Raw genomic sequence first — 19665 nt, 5'->3', positions numbered from 1 at the left:
GATCAGGGTGTTGGGGTGCCTTCCCCTGTCACGAACAGAGTAGGGCGGATAGGGAGGTTGTGGCCCCGCCCCCTGTCACACACAGAGCCGCAGGGCGATCAGGGGGTTTGGGCGCTGCCCCCTGTCACGCTGATCCCGGTGCCGGGAGCCTCGCTGCTCCGCTGATCCCGGTGCTGGGAGGCATATTACCCTTTTACTATATAGAATAGAGGCCTGGTGCATGGGTAGGGGCTGGCTGGTTTGCCCTGAAGGGTGTCCTGGATCAGGGTGGGGGTCCCCACTGGGGTACCTGGCCTGTCTGGGTGAGGGGCTGAGGGCTGTTTTCCGGCTGGCGAGTGACTAAAGCTTCCAACCGCTCCTTGTTTTCTTTTCTTTTTTTTTTTTTATTCTGGGGCAGCTTTAGCTCTGAGGCCTCGCTGCTGAAAACATCGATACAATGTTGCGGTCCGAGCCCGGCTGAATGGAAGCCCTTTTCTGGGGTTTTGTTTAGCTTCTTATTTGCAACATAGTATATAGTTGCTTAGAGTTGCAGATGAGAGGCCGGCAAGTGTGGCGGGGAACGTTGGAGTCTGCAGCAAGCAAGCCTCCCTGCTCGCTTCAGTGCCTGGCTGCCGGCCGCCATCTTGGCTGACAGTTAATTTGCATATACTCACTGATTAGCCAATGAAAAGGGTAGCGGTTGTACGCCAATTACCATGTTTCTCTTTTATTAGTGTAGATATATAAATGATTATCAGTCTTACTTTTCAATAAAAGCCTGTAATAATAGCCAAAAAGATGTCCCAATACAAAACAGATAAATTTCATAAAATGTTACATGAAAATTAAGAGTTAGAGTGAGTTCTTTACCTTACCTTTGAGAGAAGGTTAGATAAACAGGAAGAAGGGCATCTTTCATTTGATTAATGATAATTTTTGAGTGTGTATTTTGACTGAGGCACTGTGCTGGACCCACATATTAAGTGGGAATGGGACAAATAATGTTTATGTTTCACAGAGCTTGTATTTTTGTGGGGAGAATCAGATAAGAGACAAGTACATACATGCATGGATGCACACATACTACATACATACATAAAATAATTAGATGGTGACAAGTGCAAACGTACCTAAGGTGCCTGAAAAGACATCTTTGAGGAATTGGCATTTAAGTAGAGCCCAGGAGGAAATAAAAGGGAGAATCACAGTGAACAGCAAATGCAAGGCCTTATGGCAGGAAAAAGCCTGGCATAGTCTACACACTAATTAAAAGCTAGTGTAAGCAAGGAGAAGAGAGTCCTACAATGGAACTGAGGAGGTGGGGGGACTGCTATAGTATGGAGTTTGATTTCATTCTACCATGAAAACAGCAAAAACAGTGTGAACAAACAGAATTTGGATGAAGATCTAATAGTGCTTAGGGAACTGAATGGAAATGGGGGAGAATACAAATGAAAAGGTAACAAATTTCTAGAAATGTTTTTAAGTTGTTTCTATTTTGGCCAAATGAAATGATCATTAGTATTGATCTGTTCCATTCTGTGAATTGTTTACTTGTTACTAATTTACATTTAAACCTGCCATCTTGATAATGTCCACTGTGGCAGTAAACCTTGAATATCAAAAGCAGATAAGTAGATGGATAGTTAGCTGTGAAGCACAATGGAGGTCTTGAGCTAACTCATTCTATGTTTGGATGTACTTTTCAGCATGACAGGTGCTCAGGGACATGGAAGAGTAATCACTCTAATTACTCTGTTTTCTTCTCACTTTCTCATTATGTGAGGTCATTTGATAATTTGTGTATTTGTCATATTTTCTGTTTCATAGATGGTTTTAACTATTTGCTTGTTGTAGTAAATAACTTTGATTGGGAACCCCATGGCTGTACGTGATTTCCATAGCTCTAGTGATCTCAGATTTGCTTTGATTTAAAATCATATATCATTAAATATGTTGAGTAATCCTTGTGATGAGTAAATTTAAAAGCAAAACCAGCATCACAAACTAATTGATGAATTGTTAACTGCTTCCAGTTTGAAGTCAGCATACCTTGCAAATTACACTGTCCTGGTGAAGGGCAGGTGCCTTTGTAGCATTGTCCAAATAGTTTCCCAGAAACTTGCTTTTCTGTCTTTGAATGAAGAAAGAAAAACTCATTGGAGACAGGTGTAATCTTTGAAGCTAAAAATTACTGAAGAACCTGATTCCTGTTTAATATATCAATGTTTGTACAAAGCAGTTTTACTTTAGACATGATGGTAAACACACTAGAATCCTGGATGGGCTTTTCCAATAATTGTTCCAATAAAAGTTACTTCCTCTCCCTGAGTACATTGTAGTGTTTGTGGTACTACTAAATATTTGGATAGCTGTTTTATGTATCATATATACATTTAAAAGGTCCATTACATTGGAATTATTTAGTTTATCAATGATCATTTTGCTATAGATTGGGTCTTTATTTATGTCTAATTTGAAATGGGTGTACTACATTTCTGTGAACATGAGTAGCTTAAGCCAAGTCGTCAGGCTTAGATTTAAACTCTCCTCCCTTACCATGACTGATTTCTGATCTTGGTGATTACCTCCCATTTCTGATCTTGATTTTGGTGATTGCTGAGAAGCCTGGAGGAGAGTGGGGATGATTTAATGCCAGTCTAGTGCTGCTACTGGGAAACCAATTCTAGATCCAGACTTGTCCACCTAATGGATAGTCAATGGTACATACACCTTTTATACTAAGAAGTAGTTGTTTCATAAATTCTGGTCATAACTATCATCCTGCAAACAAAAGTCACTTACTTTTGGCATCTCCTTGTCTGAGTATGCCACCCTTTAGTGTATGCGTGTCTGTGGATGTGTGGATATGCATGTGTCCACTTGTCCCCTCTAACTCTCTACCACTCTTGTGGAACTTTGGAATCCTGAGTAGGTGGGCTGTGTGATCAAGGCTAAGGGAACTGGCAATAAGGTCACAATTTCCTGGCAAAAGCCTACTCCTTGGCAGCTGTTGTAATGGGGCTCAGCAGCCTTTTCTCAAAGCATGGGGCCACACAGTTTAGAAACCAACCATGAGCTACTCTTGCCTGCCTTGAAGAGTTAAGTTGAACCTCTAAAACTGGAGGAGGCTTTGCGTAAATCTATTGTCTACCTAATCACTGGAGTCCTTGGTCTACCTCCAAGATTGGATAAACCTATTGTTCGAAGGACAGCAGGAATCATTGAATAAATGTGGACAAATGGTTGAAATGAACAGAGGGAAGAGTGGTTTTCAGAGATTGTGTGCAATAAGGGAATGCACTAGAAGGGGGAAGTGGTAGAAAATATTGGACTAAGTCAGGGAAATAAAGAATCCCATTCTTTTTTCCTGTTTTCATGGGCTGACTTCTTTGCAGGCTTACTCTTCATTTTCTAGAGCTAATACCCCTTGGAAGCACTGTGTTCTTATCCCTTTTTTAAGGAAGTAGAATTAAGGTACTTACTTGCCTTAAAGTGGGGGTACTGTAGGAAGTCCCCTGTTACTCCTGCTGTTGTCATTGCATATACAGCCATTGTCTTACTTGAGGGAGTACTGGGAATAAATGGATTTGATATAATAGTTTTAATTTTTTCATACAAAATATTCTTAAGTTCAGAGATTTTATAGATCTGAGTGAGATATTGCCTATACAATGTCACTTCTGGTTAAAAAGTCAAAAATGTTTCTGGCTCTTGTGTCACATGACATCAAGCTACTGTTTTGCCTGAATTGACTGATGTTTAAGACATTGACTAGAGACAGCCTAAGACCCAAGCTGAGCCATTAACTTCCAGATGCTCACGATTTCCAGAGAAATGTTCTGTGCCTATGGTTATTACTGAGATGGCTCCTTAAATGCTCTCATCTTGGCATCTTTTGCACTTGATAAACTCAATTTGAAGAAAGAGCAGGAGAGAGAGCATTTTGTGGGAAGTAATTATCCTGCACTTTTGTGACCTTCATGCTTTCCCTGTCATGATGAATTTTTGGGCTGGTTCTTGTATTAGTTAGCATGTCCTGCTCACTTGAATTTTGTTGTGTTACAGATAACTAGTTGTTTCTAATTAAACAATAATGATGGCACTGTGAGGCCTTTTTCTGGGAATTAATGACCAGCTGGGAAAAGCTGATGGCTGGAGAGTCAGCCAAAGGCTATTAGCTTCAGTCTGCCATTAATCTCCAGAAATGCTAATTTGTGATGTTATTGTTGGTATTGAAAAATAAAAATTGGAGACAATTTACTTATGTTTATCATGTACTTCTGAATAGCAAGTTCCCTATATATTATCAAAAGTTATGTTTCATTCTCCAATTGTTCTTTAATCTAAAAATATGATTCTTGTATACAGTGCATGAAAATAGAATTTCTTAGCTGCTATATAATCATGGGTGTTCCTTTCTTAAAAAAAAAAGAGTTACAAGTTTGGGAAGTTTTCTTTAAATATTTTGGATGGTAAAACCAGAATTTTTCTTCAGCTGTGATGCTGGAATTTGATCAGTGTCTATATTAACATAAGTATCTGCTCATGGCAGGAAATGGTTGCAAGTGTTTATGAATAGCAGCTGTTGCTAGCAAAGATGTGCATTCAATGCAATTCTAAGAAGTTATAGTCACATTCCTAGTAGATGAAGGGGGCTCTCTGCCAAGAAAAGCTGTGGTGGTGTATCTATATGAAATTTTTTATTACTGCTGCTGAATTCTAGAGGAAAATAGAAAGAGAAATGACTAAAATATTCATCACCTTCTTGCATAATTTAATGACTTATAAAGGAAGACAACAATTTCATATACAGGCTATCTCTCTAAAACTTAATCCAAACTCATAATAATAATTTAAAAGTTATGTTGGTTTTTATACCATTTTTACCCCAAAATGAAAGAATGTTCTTAAAGCCCATTAAGATCCCAGCCAATGGGCTGGGAATGTTACACTAAACACAGAAACTTCAGATCCCATCTAATTTAAGTCATAAGCTGTTTATATTCTCCAAACACCATAGCATTATTCTCCTCATAAGAATTTTGTTGATGGTACAGTCTTCTTAAATGCATAATAAGTGTATGCATTTGGGGGAATAGAATGAATCAGCAAGTCACTAATCACAGCTCTTGGAGGCACTGACTCACTCCTGGCAAAATTGAATGTCCTCCTTGGGAAGGGTGTGAAAGAGAGAAAATCCATCCTGGGGTCAGTTCCCTGTTTCTACAAATGCAGATCAAATTTGCACCTCCTTTGGTGGTTGGTTATCAGGCTAAAGAATGTTGTGCAATGGACACTGTAAAACCAGACATCTGTACTTGTAGGGGGAAATTACTAGAAATTCATAATAATGCTTAGGAAATTGACAAAGGGCCTAGAAAGAAAATGTGGGCTGAGGGTCTTGGTGTATATCTATGGCCAAAAGTTGTGAACCAAGCCCTGCTCTTCCACAATTCAACAAGGTTGGTCTTTGATCCAGTGTTGATTACTAGGCTCTCAATTGGGGTTTCTTATTTTCATTAAGGGGTTTTCAATATCTGAGGAATATTTGCAACAGCCCTAGTTTTCTTTGGAAATAAAAGAGTGAGAGCAGCACCCTTAAATTTTCTGTCAGACTCAGTATATACTGCATGGATGCCGGATTCTTGCCAGCAGCAGACCAAGGAAAGAAAAATAAGCTGATAATTGGTGGACAATGGCCAGTGTCACCTGTAAATACAGGGGTGGGCAAAAGTAGGTTTACACTTATGGGTATGCAAAAAACAAGAGTTTATTCTTGTATTATTATTTATTATTGTACTTTTACATATGAATAACTATAAACCTACTTTTGCCCACCCCTGTATTTATGCTGTATCTCAAATTGAGACATGTGAGCTCTGCATGGTGTTGATTTAGATACAATATGGTTAATGATATTAAAATATTTTATTGCACTCCAGGCATAGTTTAACACTGTTACATTTCCATTGTACTGGCAGTAGAGGTATCTATAGTTGAGTAAGCTATTCCCAAGCCTTTAGTATTTTAAACAAAGCCCCCCAAAATAAAATGGACAAGCTATTAAATGCTTTTCTTTGAAATTTTTGGGGGGAATGTTGTTTCTTTAGTCTTCCCTGGGAGTAGATTTGATTTAAGACATTCGCTGCTTTCATGAAGCTCTAACTTGAGTTCATTTTGTTATGTGGTGACCACAGTTCTGGATGACGCCCCTCCTGGCACACAGGAATACATTATGTTACGGCAAGATTCCATCCAATCTGCGGAATTAAAGAAAAAAGAGTCCCCCTTTCGTGCTAAGTGTCACGAAATCTTCTGCTGCCCGCTGAAGCAAGTACACCACAAAGAAAACACAGAGCCCGAAGGTTTGTGTGCGACAGATGCGTGTTTTGCTTGTTTTCTCTTTTTCTTTCTCTTTCTTTTTGACCGTGCATTGCCCTCTAGTGTGCTGTGTGTTATTAGGCTCCTGAAATAGTTAGGAGGCCTCCTGGTTTGTTGGTGAATGTGTTGTGCAGTCTCAGATGGGACACTGTATAATGCAGTCATCTCTGGCACAGCACACAGCATCCTCCTGCTTCTCATAGCTGAAAGGTTTTCAGCTGGTGTCATTATACTGCCCCGTTTTGGCTGCTAAAGTTGCTTGCACCTGTAGCCAAAATCTGACCCAGTCTGTTTCCATCACCTGGCATTCCTGAAGCAGCAGTCGGCTGAGGAATGACACTTCAAAAATGAAATAATGAGAAGATTGTTCCAAATTTTCTTACTCTCTTCCACTCCATAAAGCTTTTGCATTGTGCTCGAAGAATGCTCGTGATCTACTTAGTTTGCTGAAGCAGGCCCAGGCTTGCCATGTAATGCACGTCCAGTTGTACTTTGCCATAGTGAAATGCATGCCTTAAGGAAACAATGAGAGTTTGTTTTTCTTTTCAGCTCAACCACAGGTTTGGAAAACTCTACCTGCTATTATTTCAACTGAGGTCACGGTATTCCTTGCAATCCATGCTATAAATCTATCTCTAAAGTACCTCATCTCCCCAGAAAGAGTATTTATTCATTTTTTCCAATTTTTCTGCATATATCAAACAGAAACATTTTTCACATCACAAAATGTGGTAAAATTTTTGCCAGCTGTGTATATTTCAACTTTCAAAATGACATTTGAGATGTGTACTGTATATGCTAATTAAATGTTTCTTGGAAAACAGCTTGACCCCCCACCCCCACCCCGCTGCCCATATAAAATACTATTGAAGCAGTTTACCAATGAATAACACTGGAAGTGACTAATTTCACCTGTCCTATGGCAGTCTGTGTAGACTTTGGCATAAATGGTTGTGATCCAATTTCTAAAAGCGACCTTGTTCCCATTTCAAGTTGCCCTTTTGTAACATTATGGGTGTCTTCAGTACAACTGTCTTTTTGACTTGGAAAAGACTACCACGTGGTGATGTTCAAAGTTTGGTGTATAAGAAGATTACTCCAAATCAACTCTATTCCATAGTTTTGGAAGCACATTTTTACATCTCAAAGTCTCCCCTTCTTCCTTCCAAATAGAATTTTAAATGTTTATTAGTAGAAAATGAGAAGTGTATATTAGTGTATATTTCTCATTTTTAATTTTATTTCAGCAATAGAACATGCTTATTTTATTTTACCCATATTTTGATATTCAAGCTATCCACTTTGGGTATGAGTTATCATGTCAACACTTACTTATCTGGAGCTGTAAATGGAGATCCTTTACAGTGAGTAAAAGAAATCTTTTGGTGATTTAGTAGAGAAAATACTAACTTGAATTTATGCTCTAATGAAACAAAAAATTAACCAGTGACAATTACTTTACTATATATAATGCATTCCAATTTGTTCTGCTTTCCTTTCTCTAAAATTATGTGTGTGTATATTTGTAAGTACAAAGCAATATCTGTATTATAGATATATACTGCTTACTATATAATTATATAACAGATGCTATATGGTTAGAAATCAGCCTGAAAAACAAAATTTGGCTTGACTAGGAAAAATAAGTCATTTAAGAAGTAGCTGGTTAAATGCAGTCAAATAATCGGTTATAAATTTCAAATTGTTTTAACAATACTCAGATTCTAAAGAGAACAGTTGAATAACTAAATTTCAATCCCCATATAATTTTGACAGGATCTATTAATTTACAAAATATCATCTTGAGTGTATTGCAAATACTGTTAGGAATGTTTTCAGATACAAAAAATTATTTTGAGAATAGGTAGCAGTTAAACTCTCTTATACAAGGTTTGGATAGTTTTTAGTCTGTCCTTCCATCCACAAGTTGAGTGGCTGCCATCCTTTCACTTTTAATACTGTGATGATGGCATTGTCTTCTTTCAGACTGAAGATTTTCCTTGGTTTTGCTCTCCTGCCAGGTCCACTGGAATAGCGAAGCTAACTCCTTATTCCTCATTATGAATTAGTATTTGTAAATAGTATTAGATGTTTTCTAGGATGGCATTTACAATTTTACTGTAACCCCTTCAAACAAAGGCACAGAAGCTAATGGTGAACCCAGACCTTAAAATGAAACCATTTGATCTCTGTACAAATTATCAAGATCCAGAAGACCTTAGATGGGGGCAAAAGAAAATTTGCTGGGGAAGAGATATCAGATAAATAAGGAAATGTTGCTAAGAAATTAGCATGCTTACTTCATGTAGGGTACCAAAGCTCATCCTTACCAGGAGGTAAAGTAACTATGGGTTTCAAAGGGTTCAGTGTCCATTCTGGTGACCTGGAAGATTTTTGTAAGACTAGTTTTTAAATACTATAAGGTATAGTCTTCAGTTCTCTCTTACAGTTGCTATAATGTTTTATTATAATTGACATAAATGGTAGTGATACAATTTCAAGTACAAGTGAATATAATCTTAGTTCTAAACTATGCCCATACCTTGACACATTTTATTCTCATTTGAAGAGAGAGTTCCTCTCATTGTCTCTGTGCCCAAGGATGAGACCTTAATTGACCTTGTCTATGAATGTCCATCGATTTTACTGCAAGTGAAGGCAATGGACAGGATGGTGAAGACACCCATTGCTTGATGTGTGCATGCCAAACTGTCAGTATGACCTCTTCTAATGAGGTTGTGTTTATACAGCCCTCATGTGAAAAATGAAAAATATATTTAAATTTGAAAGGAAAAGACTCTTTTGAGTTGGATGTCTTTGAAATGATTAAATTAGGCAAAAGAGGTTTGTGTGTATTCTGATAAGGCTGGAATTAATTTTCTCCTTACTGAATTGATAAACCTACCAACTTTTTTGCATTATTGTAGACAAAATATTGATGTTTATTTTGGTTGGTGATATTTTTTGTAAGGGCCAGGTAATTTCCATAGTTTATGACCACCTGAGATTTGGTACAGACAACTTATTTAAAATTGTTCATAGTCATCTGTCTTTTTAAAGACATTTTTGTATTATGCTCAGGGCCCTCAGAATTCATGTAAAACATTACATAGAATGAGTGATATATCTTGCTTTACAGGATACACTAAGGCCAAATTACTCTTTGCTAAAAATAGGTTTATATTTCTGAGCAGCCAATTCTAAAAATAAGTTCTTTAATCTGTTGCAAATGCTTGTGATTTTCAGTGTTATGATTATTGTCATAAAAACCACTTATGATGTAATCTTATGTGAGTACTGGAATTTGGCTGAAGAAGCACATACTAATGTCTGAAAGTCTAATTTGGCCCAGTACCAGCAACTGTCTTTGTTATGAGAAAGCCACATGGAGAGTGGAAATCATTACTAAAATCTTTTTTCTTACTGTTCCAGGAACCATTTGGCAAGAGAAACTATAATCATCATAGCTGTATTCTTTTGTTTATTTTTTCCTTTCATTGTCATGTGAGCCAAAATGAAATCAATGATTAGAGTAACTTCTCAAAGCCAATCTATTAGCGGCATAGTTGCTACTAATAAACACCAGTCATTGGGCTTTTACTGATGTTTGGAGATTGTGCAAAAGAATCACACCAAGATATACATGCTTGCATGTGATCATTGTTGAAAATCTACAGAGAAAACTAAACCATGGATTCCTAGCATTTGCTTTTCAATTGAATATCCTGATTACAATAGTAAATTTGTAGGAGTTAACATAATATAGGAAAATATTACAGCGCTCAGGGATTTGTCACATCTTTTAATCAAGCCTTTGGCTTCTTTTGTACAGTCTTGATTTCATGTGATTTAAAATACACACACACACACACACACACACACACACACACACTCCATCTCCCTCAGGACATCCATAACCTTTTTTTATTCAGAGAGGCATCCAACCATAGCAACTTTGGTTGGAGAAAAGCGTTTGTGCTCCAGACTGGTGATGAAGTATGTCAGTTTTTACCAACCAAAATAAAGCAAATTTCTGTGCCAAATGTTAAGGGGACATATTTGTAATTAGCACAATGACTATTATTTTATTAATGTCATGGTTTCTTTATCCCAGAAAGAGAATATATCACCATGTATATCAGTCTTATCTAAATGGTAGGAGAGGAAGAAGGTAGAAGGATATGAAGGACTATGCTGAGGAAAATGTTTTTATTTTCATCTCTACCTTTTTTTCAACTGTCATTTCCTGTCGTGTGTCTTCTTCATTTTATTACTAATTTACCTTTTGAGAAAATGGGTCTAATTCTATTTGAATGAATAGCTGGTTCAGTATAATGAAGCAACCTCTGATAGTTGACACCTGAAAATGTCTTGACTTTCAGAAAAGATATAACTGGTTTACAAATCTGGAGAATTGAGGGGATATTTCTATTTTATTAGGAAGACATAGGCCATATGTTTGGGTAACTCTGAATAGATCAAATACTTTATTCTTAACCTTTTAATTTAAAAATAAATATTAATTTAGCCCTGGCTGGTTTTGCTCAGTGGATAGAGCATCGGCCTGTGGACTGAAGGGTCCCAGGTTCGATTCCGGCCAAGGGCATATGCCTGGCTTGTGGGCTCGACTCCTAGTAGGGGGCATGCGGGAGGCAGCCGATCAATGGTTTTTTCCTCATCATTGATGTTTCTGTCTCTCTTTTCCTCTCCCTTTCTCGCTGAAATCAATAAAGTATATTTTAAAAAACTATTAATTTAAAATAACTATTAATTTAAAAATAACTAATCCTTAGGGTCTCACTGACTTTGATTTATGACCTGAAGGGTGACAGAAATGACACCAAAAAATTTTCTTTGCTTATTGAAGCAAAGGGCAGCATGATTGTGAAGTCACACACACACAAAAAGATTTTAAAAAAAATGTTCCATGTCCAAAAAGGCAGAGCTTGAGTGACTTTTAGCTATTTCCTCAAACCAAGCCCAACACTAATTTGTAGAGGTCAGCCTGGTTAAGAAGATGCACCAGAATGTGCTGCTGTTTCAGCTTCAATTTTCACTCTGCCTTTTGTTTTAGATAACTCACTTGCCTGGAGGAAGACAATGCAGAAATCAATTTTATTCTCTTTCACATGTTCTTAAATAATTATCAGACCAATATTTTCCAAATTATGTTTCATGAGACACTGATCATGTATTTGTGAAAAAGACAGATTCTGTGGTCAAATACATGTTTCCCAAATTCCACACCACTCTTACTGAGTCACAATGCGTAAGACCATATTAAAGGTTTTGAGGAGTCTTACAGATTAGGAATCTCTCCTACTTTGGGCACTTCAGTGACAAACATCTTTCAGCTATTGGACCCATTTTATTCTAAAAACGTTTTAACATCCTACAAGTTTGCTTTGGGAAATGCCGTGCTGGCTGCACTGAGCAGTGTATTTGCATCAAAGCTGGGCTTTGACAATTAACACACTTTTGAAAATGAATGCAGCTCCCTTTCCCTCTAACCCTCACTAACTGTCTTCAGGGCAGTGCTACTCAAATTGTGGTCCATGAATGAGTGTTGGGTCTGAAATTGTTTGTTACCAGTCTACAATGAGATAGGAGCTTGTGCCAGAATGTAAATCAATGCACTGCTTCTTTCATCAATGAGATATTGCTATTGCCCTGACCCGGTGGCTCAGTTGGTTGGAGCATTCTCTCATACACCAAAAGTTGAGGGGCTCAATTCCTGGTCAGGGCACAAACCCAGGTTGTAAGTTCAGTCCCCCGTCAGGGTGTGTGCAGAAGGCAACCTATCTCTCCCCTTCCCTTTTTCTCTTTAAAATCAATTTTAAAAAGTACTGCTATCTTGCTGTGAAAAATAATGTCAGCTGAACTGAATAAAAATGTACTTAGATACCATTCACAGATCAGCACTGTCTTTGGACCATACTTTGAATGACAATGCTTTAGAGTATTTAGATGATTCTCAAACATGACTAAATGTCAGAGAATCACTTGAGGACCTTTTTCATAATATTGATGCCTGAGCTCAACATCAGTCCAAAACCAACTAATTCACCTAATTATCCAAACAAAACCCTGCAAAATCTCTTGTGGCAGAGGCTCAACAGGGTTTTTTCATATATCAAATCAAAAAAAAAAAAAAAAACCACAAAAAAAAAAAAAAAAAAAACACTTCCAAGGTAATTCGAAAGGGCTAACAATGTAGGAATCCTTGCCTTAGAAAAATATCACCTTGGCATACAGTCTGTTTTGTGATGTCAGCTGTCAATTCAGAATTCTTATCATGCTGATTGCATGGCCTTCTTTAGAAGGTGCCTTGTGATTAAGGGGCATTGCTGGACAGGCAGCACTTATATGACCTTTAGAACTCGTGGCCTTGTAAGGTATCCATCTTTCCCACCACACACACACACACACACACCACACACACACACACACACACACACACACTCCTTTTTGAAGCCCCCTTGCCTCTTTGCCGCTCTTTGCTTTTAGAAAAAAATAACCAAGCTTCTCCATAAGAGCGTGGTAATCTGCCACCTTTTGACCAACATTCTTTCTTGCAATTAATTGTTGCAACACTTGTTCTGCTCTCCAACTATGACTCAGCTTGCACTGTGAGTGAAAGATGTCTAGGGACCATGTTTAAGTATACTTAAAGGAAAAGATGGAGGAGAAGAGAGTATTCATATGCCATAAAAGTACTACCACATCTTTATTTGATTGCTACTGCTCTAGGGTGAGATTGCAAAAGTTGACTCAAGCTGCTCATGATTTGGGTGTTTATCCCCAAGTTATACTACAGAATGTTATTATTGAGGCAGTGTCCTCTTATCATATAAACATCACCAGTTCCTGCAGCATAAAATTCTTACAGCAACATTGATGTGAAAACTGACATTAACATAATTCAGATATTTTAAATGCTCCATGTTTGTGAATCATTCCCAGCATTGCAAATTACATTGATTCAAGTTTTCATGTTATGCGCTACAGCATTTGTTAGTCTGCTTAAGAATATGCAGCTTGAATAATGCCCTCAGGAAAGTGTGGAATGAGATATAACATCCTGCAGTTTATCAACACTTACCCTTGTCTTGCTTCACAGCCAATATCCACACTCACTCCAACACATCAAAATCACATGTCCACTTCCACCCATGTGCTAGCATATTTCTACTTATGAGCCCCAGCTATTTTAAGATATATATTCTCAGAACAGCTCCAGATTCTCCGAACAGCATGTCCAGTTTGGAAGCAACAAGTGTACACTGGCTGGAAGACCAGATCTACATAAAGGAAGGAAAAAAGAGCATATTTCACTGAACTACTTCTACATACAATGAGAGCACTCTGCAGAGCCCCTTAGAGGCATGATCACAAAAACACTGTCAGGTAGGACATGCTTCCAACATTTTGCACACTGTTACATAAAGGTTAAAACACTTTCTTGATAAATGGCAGGACTCGATTTGAAACTGTTTTTCTGGCCTCCAAAGCCCATACCCTTTTCCCTCCATGACTTCTCCATATGTTCTTGCCCTATATGTGAGATTGTTGTCCAAAAGCAAAATTTTAGGCCCTAGCCGGCATTGCTCAATTGTTAGATTGCTGGTCTGTGTGCCAAAGGGTCATGGGTTCTATATCCAGTCAAGGGAACATACCTGGGTTGCAGGTTGTTTACCCACCCCAGTCAAAGAATGTGCAGGAGGCAACCAATCAATGTGTCTCTCTCACATAAATCTCTCTCTCTCTCTCTCTCTCTCTCTCTCTCTCTCTCTCCTCTCCCCCCTTTCTTCCACTCTTCTACCCTCTAAAAATAAATGGGGGGAAATATCCTCAGTTAAGTAATAAAAACAAACAAAAAGCAATTTTAGTGCAGCAAAGATGTCTTAGGTTTAAATAAATAAATTAGTGTCCACACTCCATTCTAAGCTTTTTTTATGACAAGGAGCTGTCATAAGCAAAAGGATCTCAGGAGGTACTTGCTAATTCTGTGTGCCTATAGTTAGGTGGAGTACAGAACTTATATGAAGTAAATGAAATCACCCTTATCTTGAAGGAGCTGATTACTTTCTCTAGGACACACAAAGAAAGAGTAGAATGGTTAGTGAATAGCTAAATTCAATTGGATATAATAGAACTGTCTCTAGATAAAAAGCAACATGTAAACAGGTCACTTGCCTAACCGCCTTGCTTTAAACCAGGGGATGTCCTTCACTTATAATGGTAGAAATGAGGAAATATCATCTCTAATTATTAAGAAGCTGATTTTCTTGATCCATTTTTCTCAGCTCAATAAAGTTACAACATTGATAAGAGTGTTAAGACTTGCTCTGAGCTTAGCCGGTATGCCTTAGTGGTTGAGTGTCAATTCAAGAACCAAGAGGTCACTGGTTCAATTCCCTGCCAGGGCGCATGCCCAGGTTGTGGGCTCAATCTCCAGTAGGGTTGTGCAAGAGGCAGCTGATCGATGATGTTTCTCATTGATGTTTCTATCTCTCTATCCCTCTCCATTCCTCTCTCTCTTAAAAAAATCAATAAAAACATCATTTTTAAAAAATAATTTCTCTGAGCACATCCAGTTTCATAGGATTAGGTATTACCTACAGGTCTGGATATTCTGGATATTAGCAATGAATTCTCTTTGATAACTTGTTGGAACCCTACTGTCTAGCTTGAGGTAAATAATGAAAACAATAATTAGCAATTATCCAGAATTTAGTATGTGCCAAGCATTTTACCTAACATTATCTTAATTCTCATTCCCAGCATTGTAAGTAGGTAGGTATTTTTTCTCTCTCTACATTTTATCCATGAGGAAACCAAGACTCAGAGAAGTAAAATAACTTGTTCAAGGTCATGTGACTGTGAAATGGAGCCAATACTCAAATGCAGCCTGTCACCTTCCAAATTCCATGGTCTCTCAATTACAAGAGACTGTAATAACAAGGCTTGCCCTACAGAGAGCCAGTTATTCCATTGTCATCTTATTGAGAGACATAACCAGGTATACTAAGTAAACAGAGGTAGAGGGACCTTATACCTGCTGTCAGAAAAACAAACAAACAATAGGTTGAAAAGGTGACTTGTTCTTCAGCAAAAAGAGAAACAGCCAGGTTTAACTTTGATATGATTACAGGACAAATTTAATTTGGTCAAAATGCTTTATAAGCTGCAGTGTCAGAATTGGATTTATTCACTATGCTGGTATACATTTATTCAGCTCCAGGCCTGTTCATCATCACCTCAGGCCAATTGACCTTCTACCTCAAAACCTGGTCTCACAAAATATCTGCTGACCGAAGTCCCTGAATGACAAAACTCCCTTTGCAGAGTGAGAACTAACTTAAGAAATGTGAAGAGAACGTCCTGCCAAATTGGGTTGGGTCATTGTCAAGATAGCCTTCTATGTTATTTTCACAAGCAGTGAGATTGCATCCAATAGTCCATTTACCTCCAGAAGTATAAAGAAGGAGGTCTCAGGAATTTGTGTGATGTATTCTGTGCAGTATTACTCTGTATACTGTGCTTTGGTTGGATGCTTAGCTATCAGGTTTTTGTGTTTTATTTGCTTGTTTGTTTGTTTGCATCTTTTAATATGTCAGGCACTTCAGGTTTATTTTTGCTAATCTTCCCAACCCATGAGCTAGGTGTCATCAATCTTGAATGACACAATGGGGAAACTGGAGTGTAGAGAAGTGAAATAACTTGTTCAAAGTCACACAGCTAATAAGTGACTTGATTGGGATTTGAAGCCAAATATCCCAAGGCGACCTCTTCTACCACACTGTGCTGCTTCTGCTCATCCTATACCCTGACCCCTGACTCCCCTCTTCAGGAGCAAGACAGAAGAAAGAGCTCAGCACCATCTTATCCACCACTGTTGAGAGATAGCTTTACCTCTCTGCAAAGTGCACTTAACTCAGTACATTTTCTTGTTGTTGTTTTTTCTTGTTTCTCCACATCCTGGTTTGAATGTTGACATAAGCAGTAGGCAAAGGGTTAAAGAAAGCAACATGTGATTTGTCACATGTTCTCCTTTGTTCCTTATATGAACAGCTACTAAGTGCAGGTCTTTTTTTTTTTTTTGTAGTGCCTCCTTAAATGGAGTAATGCTTCAAACCCATAGTTTTCCTCATGGAACCACTAGACCTTAAAATAGCCTTAACTGTTTTTGCCACGAATTGCCTCCCCAAGGTAAGAGAAGAGTTCCAGGAGTGCCATGTTTCTGAGTTGGGTTCCCACAGATAAAGAAAGCCTGTTTTTACAGCATCCAGATTTGGTCTCTCTCAGTAAGAACTCAAAGGCTCCATTCTTGCTCTCAATTTTTGTGCCCACCTGGGAGTGGAGCAATCTTGTGCACAATCTTTTAGGGTAGTCTCTTTGAAATGCAGGCAGATTAAAGGGACAGACATATTCATATTAGGTTTATTTGCTCTTTCTGTTCCTCTCTCTTGGTGTGACTTCCCTTTGATTATGTGTAGGCGCTCCACTGAGGACCTCATTGGGGTAGGAGCTGTCTCAGTATAGCTCTACCAGAGATGTTACATTGCCCCATGGTGACACTGTTGATTTTGCCCCTTTGTTAAATGCAAAACACATGGACAAATGAAATGTGGTATTTAATTGGTATGCAAAGAAAGTGTGAACATATACATATATACAAACACACATACATCACTAGTTAAAATAGTTTATTGAGGAAAAACACTTAGAAATAGAGAAGTAGTAGAGCTCACATGGTCACTCTAATAGTGCCCTTTCACAACAGTAACACTCAGCCTAATCATAGCACTCTCTAGGATAATGTGGGCTCATGTAGGCCATTCATACAGTGAGAACATTTGTCTAACAGCCTGCCTTAGCCTGTGTACAAAATCAACTACTTTGCACACAACAAGGAAAGAACAAAAGACATTTCAAAAAGTAGGGTTTAGAGCTGCTGCCAGCCAGTAACTTTTCTTTTTTGTTTCTTCTTCAGCCATTTTCACTCTGTAATCACTTTATTTTCCTCTGAGAAAATAACATTTTGGATCCATGTTAGAAGATTCATGAACTGATTTAGTAAATTTCTAATTGACATGCATAGTTAGCTGTTTGTTTAGTGGATAATTAGTTCAATATACTCAGAGTATTTACTGTGGGAAGAAAAAAAAATCCCCAAAGAAAATCGGTATAGTTCAGGAGAGTTTTATTCTAGTGCAGCTTTTTCTTTGGGAGCAGTAACTGGTGTCTTAAAAGAGATCTAGCTCCCTTCCAAACGAGAACTCTATTTAAAACTTTATTTATTTATTTATTTATTTTTGTTAATCTTCACTCAAGGATATTTTGTCATTGATTGTTAGGGAGAGTGGAAGAGAAAGGGAAAGACAGAGAGAAACATCAATGTGAGAGAAACACATCGATTGGTTGCCTCCTGCATGGGCCCTAACCAGGGCCTGGGTCAGGGAGGAGTTTGCAACTAAGGTACATGCCCTTGACCAGAATTGAACCTGAGACCCTTTGGTCCACATGCTGACACTCTATCCACTGAGCCAAACTGGCTAGGGCTAAAACTCTATTTTTTAAATTAATTTTATTCTTGAGAGTATTACTTTCATCCCTACCGGATAGAGCTTTATTAAATAAATACGAGAGGCATAGCACAGTCTTTCAACAATAAATACTCAATAAATATTTATCATTACAATTAACTTCTTCAAATAACAAATTTTGATATTCTGAGTTCAACTGGCCATTTGCCCTAATTCTAGGCAGCAAGTGACTGACAGTGCTTACAATCACCATTAACAGAATTAATGTATTTGTCAATAGATACTCACTGACTTGTACAAGCCAACCATTATTGTGGTTATTAGACACAGCAGTGACAAGAGGCACCGTACCTACACTGAGGAAGAAAGACTGGCAGGAAAAGCAGTCTGAACTAGTCTATCAGTTATCTCTTGTTGTCTTTTAAGTCACCCTAAAATGAAATGGCATAAAACAAGAACAAATTTATTTTTTCTCATAATCTATAGGTTGTATAGATCTGCTATAGATAGTCTACGATTAGCAGACATTTGGTCCTGTCTAAAACATAAATGAAGACATTTGGTTCACACCATTTGGTCCTGTCCAAAATGTCCACAGAGACATTTGGTCCATACCAAAAGGTCCTTGATATTCAGTCCTGTTCCAAAACATCCATGGAGGCATTTTTTCCATGCTGAAAGGTTCTTAAAGTGTGAAAAGGTGAACAGCAGAATCATGAACAGGTAATCCAGGTTCTTGGTGGTCACACTGAAATACAGCCACCAACCTCACAAAAAAAGAGAGAATCAAATCCACATTATTAAAATTGTTCACAGATAGAACAAATAATAATCAGGTCAATATATACTAGCAAACAATTGATCATTGACTTTAGAGTAAACCTGCTGACCTTCTGGATGAGGAAAAATCATCAATGTGAAATTCAAGATTCCTCATGAATTACAAGAATAATAACATTTATACAGTTTGAACAAGGTTAAATGTTTGTCTTTTCTAATGAACCATGAACCAAATGTCTCAGTGGATATTTTGGACGGGACCAAATATCAAGGACCTTTTGTCGTGGACAAAATATCTTCATGGACATTTTTGACAGGACCAAATATTCTGCAGCAATAGTTTGTAGGTTCTACTGATTTAGGTTGGGCATTACTGATCTTGCCTGAGCTCACTCATACATTTGTGGTCAGTTGATTAGCCATGGTGGTTCCAATTGTTCTATGATGGGCTTGTCTAGGACAACTTAACTCTCTTCCACAGTTCTACCACTGAAGTCCCATAAATCCAGTTTATATTTCATTCACTTATTCATTTAATACTTAAGTCACTTTGACTACATGTCAGATACTACATGGCCTAGCCTTCAAATTGCTCAGGAATGAGTTATAGGCTGGTGGCAGATATTAACACTTTTCAGCCTATCGAGGAACCATGAGAGCCTAAGGAGAAAGAGTGGGTAGAGAGGTGAGCCCTGAAGCACACCAATATTTTAAGGTGGTGCAGGGAAGGGACTCCTTAGGAGTGAAAAAAGGAAAACCAGGAGAATGTGGTGCTCAGGAAGCCAAGGAAGAACTGACCTGTAGAAAGTAGGGATAGATCAGTATAGCAGAATGCAGTGAGGAGTTACAAATTTAATGCAAGCCTCTCATATACAGGTTATGGCAAAAATAGGTTAACAGTTCTTTGTATGGAAAATAATACAATAATTAATAAATAATAATACAAGAATACAAGTTTGCATACTCACAACTA

At 37.9% G+C, this 19665-nt stretch overlaps 1 protein-coding gene across 2 annotated transcripts in view; it reads left to right on the top strand.

The window, feature by feature from the left end:
• Positions 1 to 19665, top strand: part of FGF13 (fibroblast growth factor 13) — a 594651-nt gene that overhangs the window by 330036 nt on the left and 244950 nt on the right. Inside the window, exon 2 of one of the 2 annotated variants that reach the window (XM_005880793.2) lies at positions 6180 to 6347. The exons of the other annotated variant lie outside the window; for it this stretch is intronic. Coding sequence (XP_005880855.1) covers positions 6180 to 6347 — 168 coding nt within the window. The remainder of the gene's footprint in view (positions 1 to 6179; positions 6348 to 19665) is intronic. 2 annotated transcript variants of the gene reach the window in all.

The sequence above is a fragment of the Myotis brandtii genome, unplaced genomic scaffold (genome assembly GCF_000412655.1).
Source record: "Myotis brandtii unplaced genomic scaffold, ASM41265v1 scaffold654, whole genome shotgun sequence".
NCBI lineage: Eukaryota > Metazoa > Chordata > Mammalia > Chiroptera > Vespertilionidae > Myotis > Myotis brandtii.
Note: the sequence above shows the minus strand (reverse complement) of the source record. Positions and strands in the feature narration are given on the sequence as shown.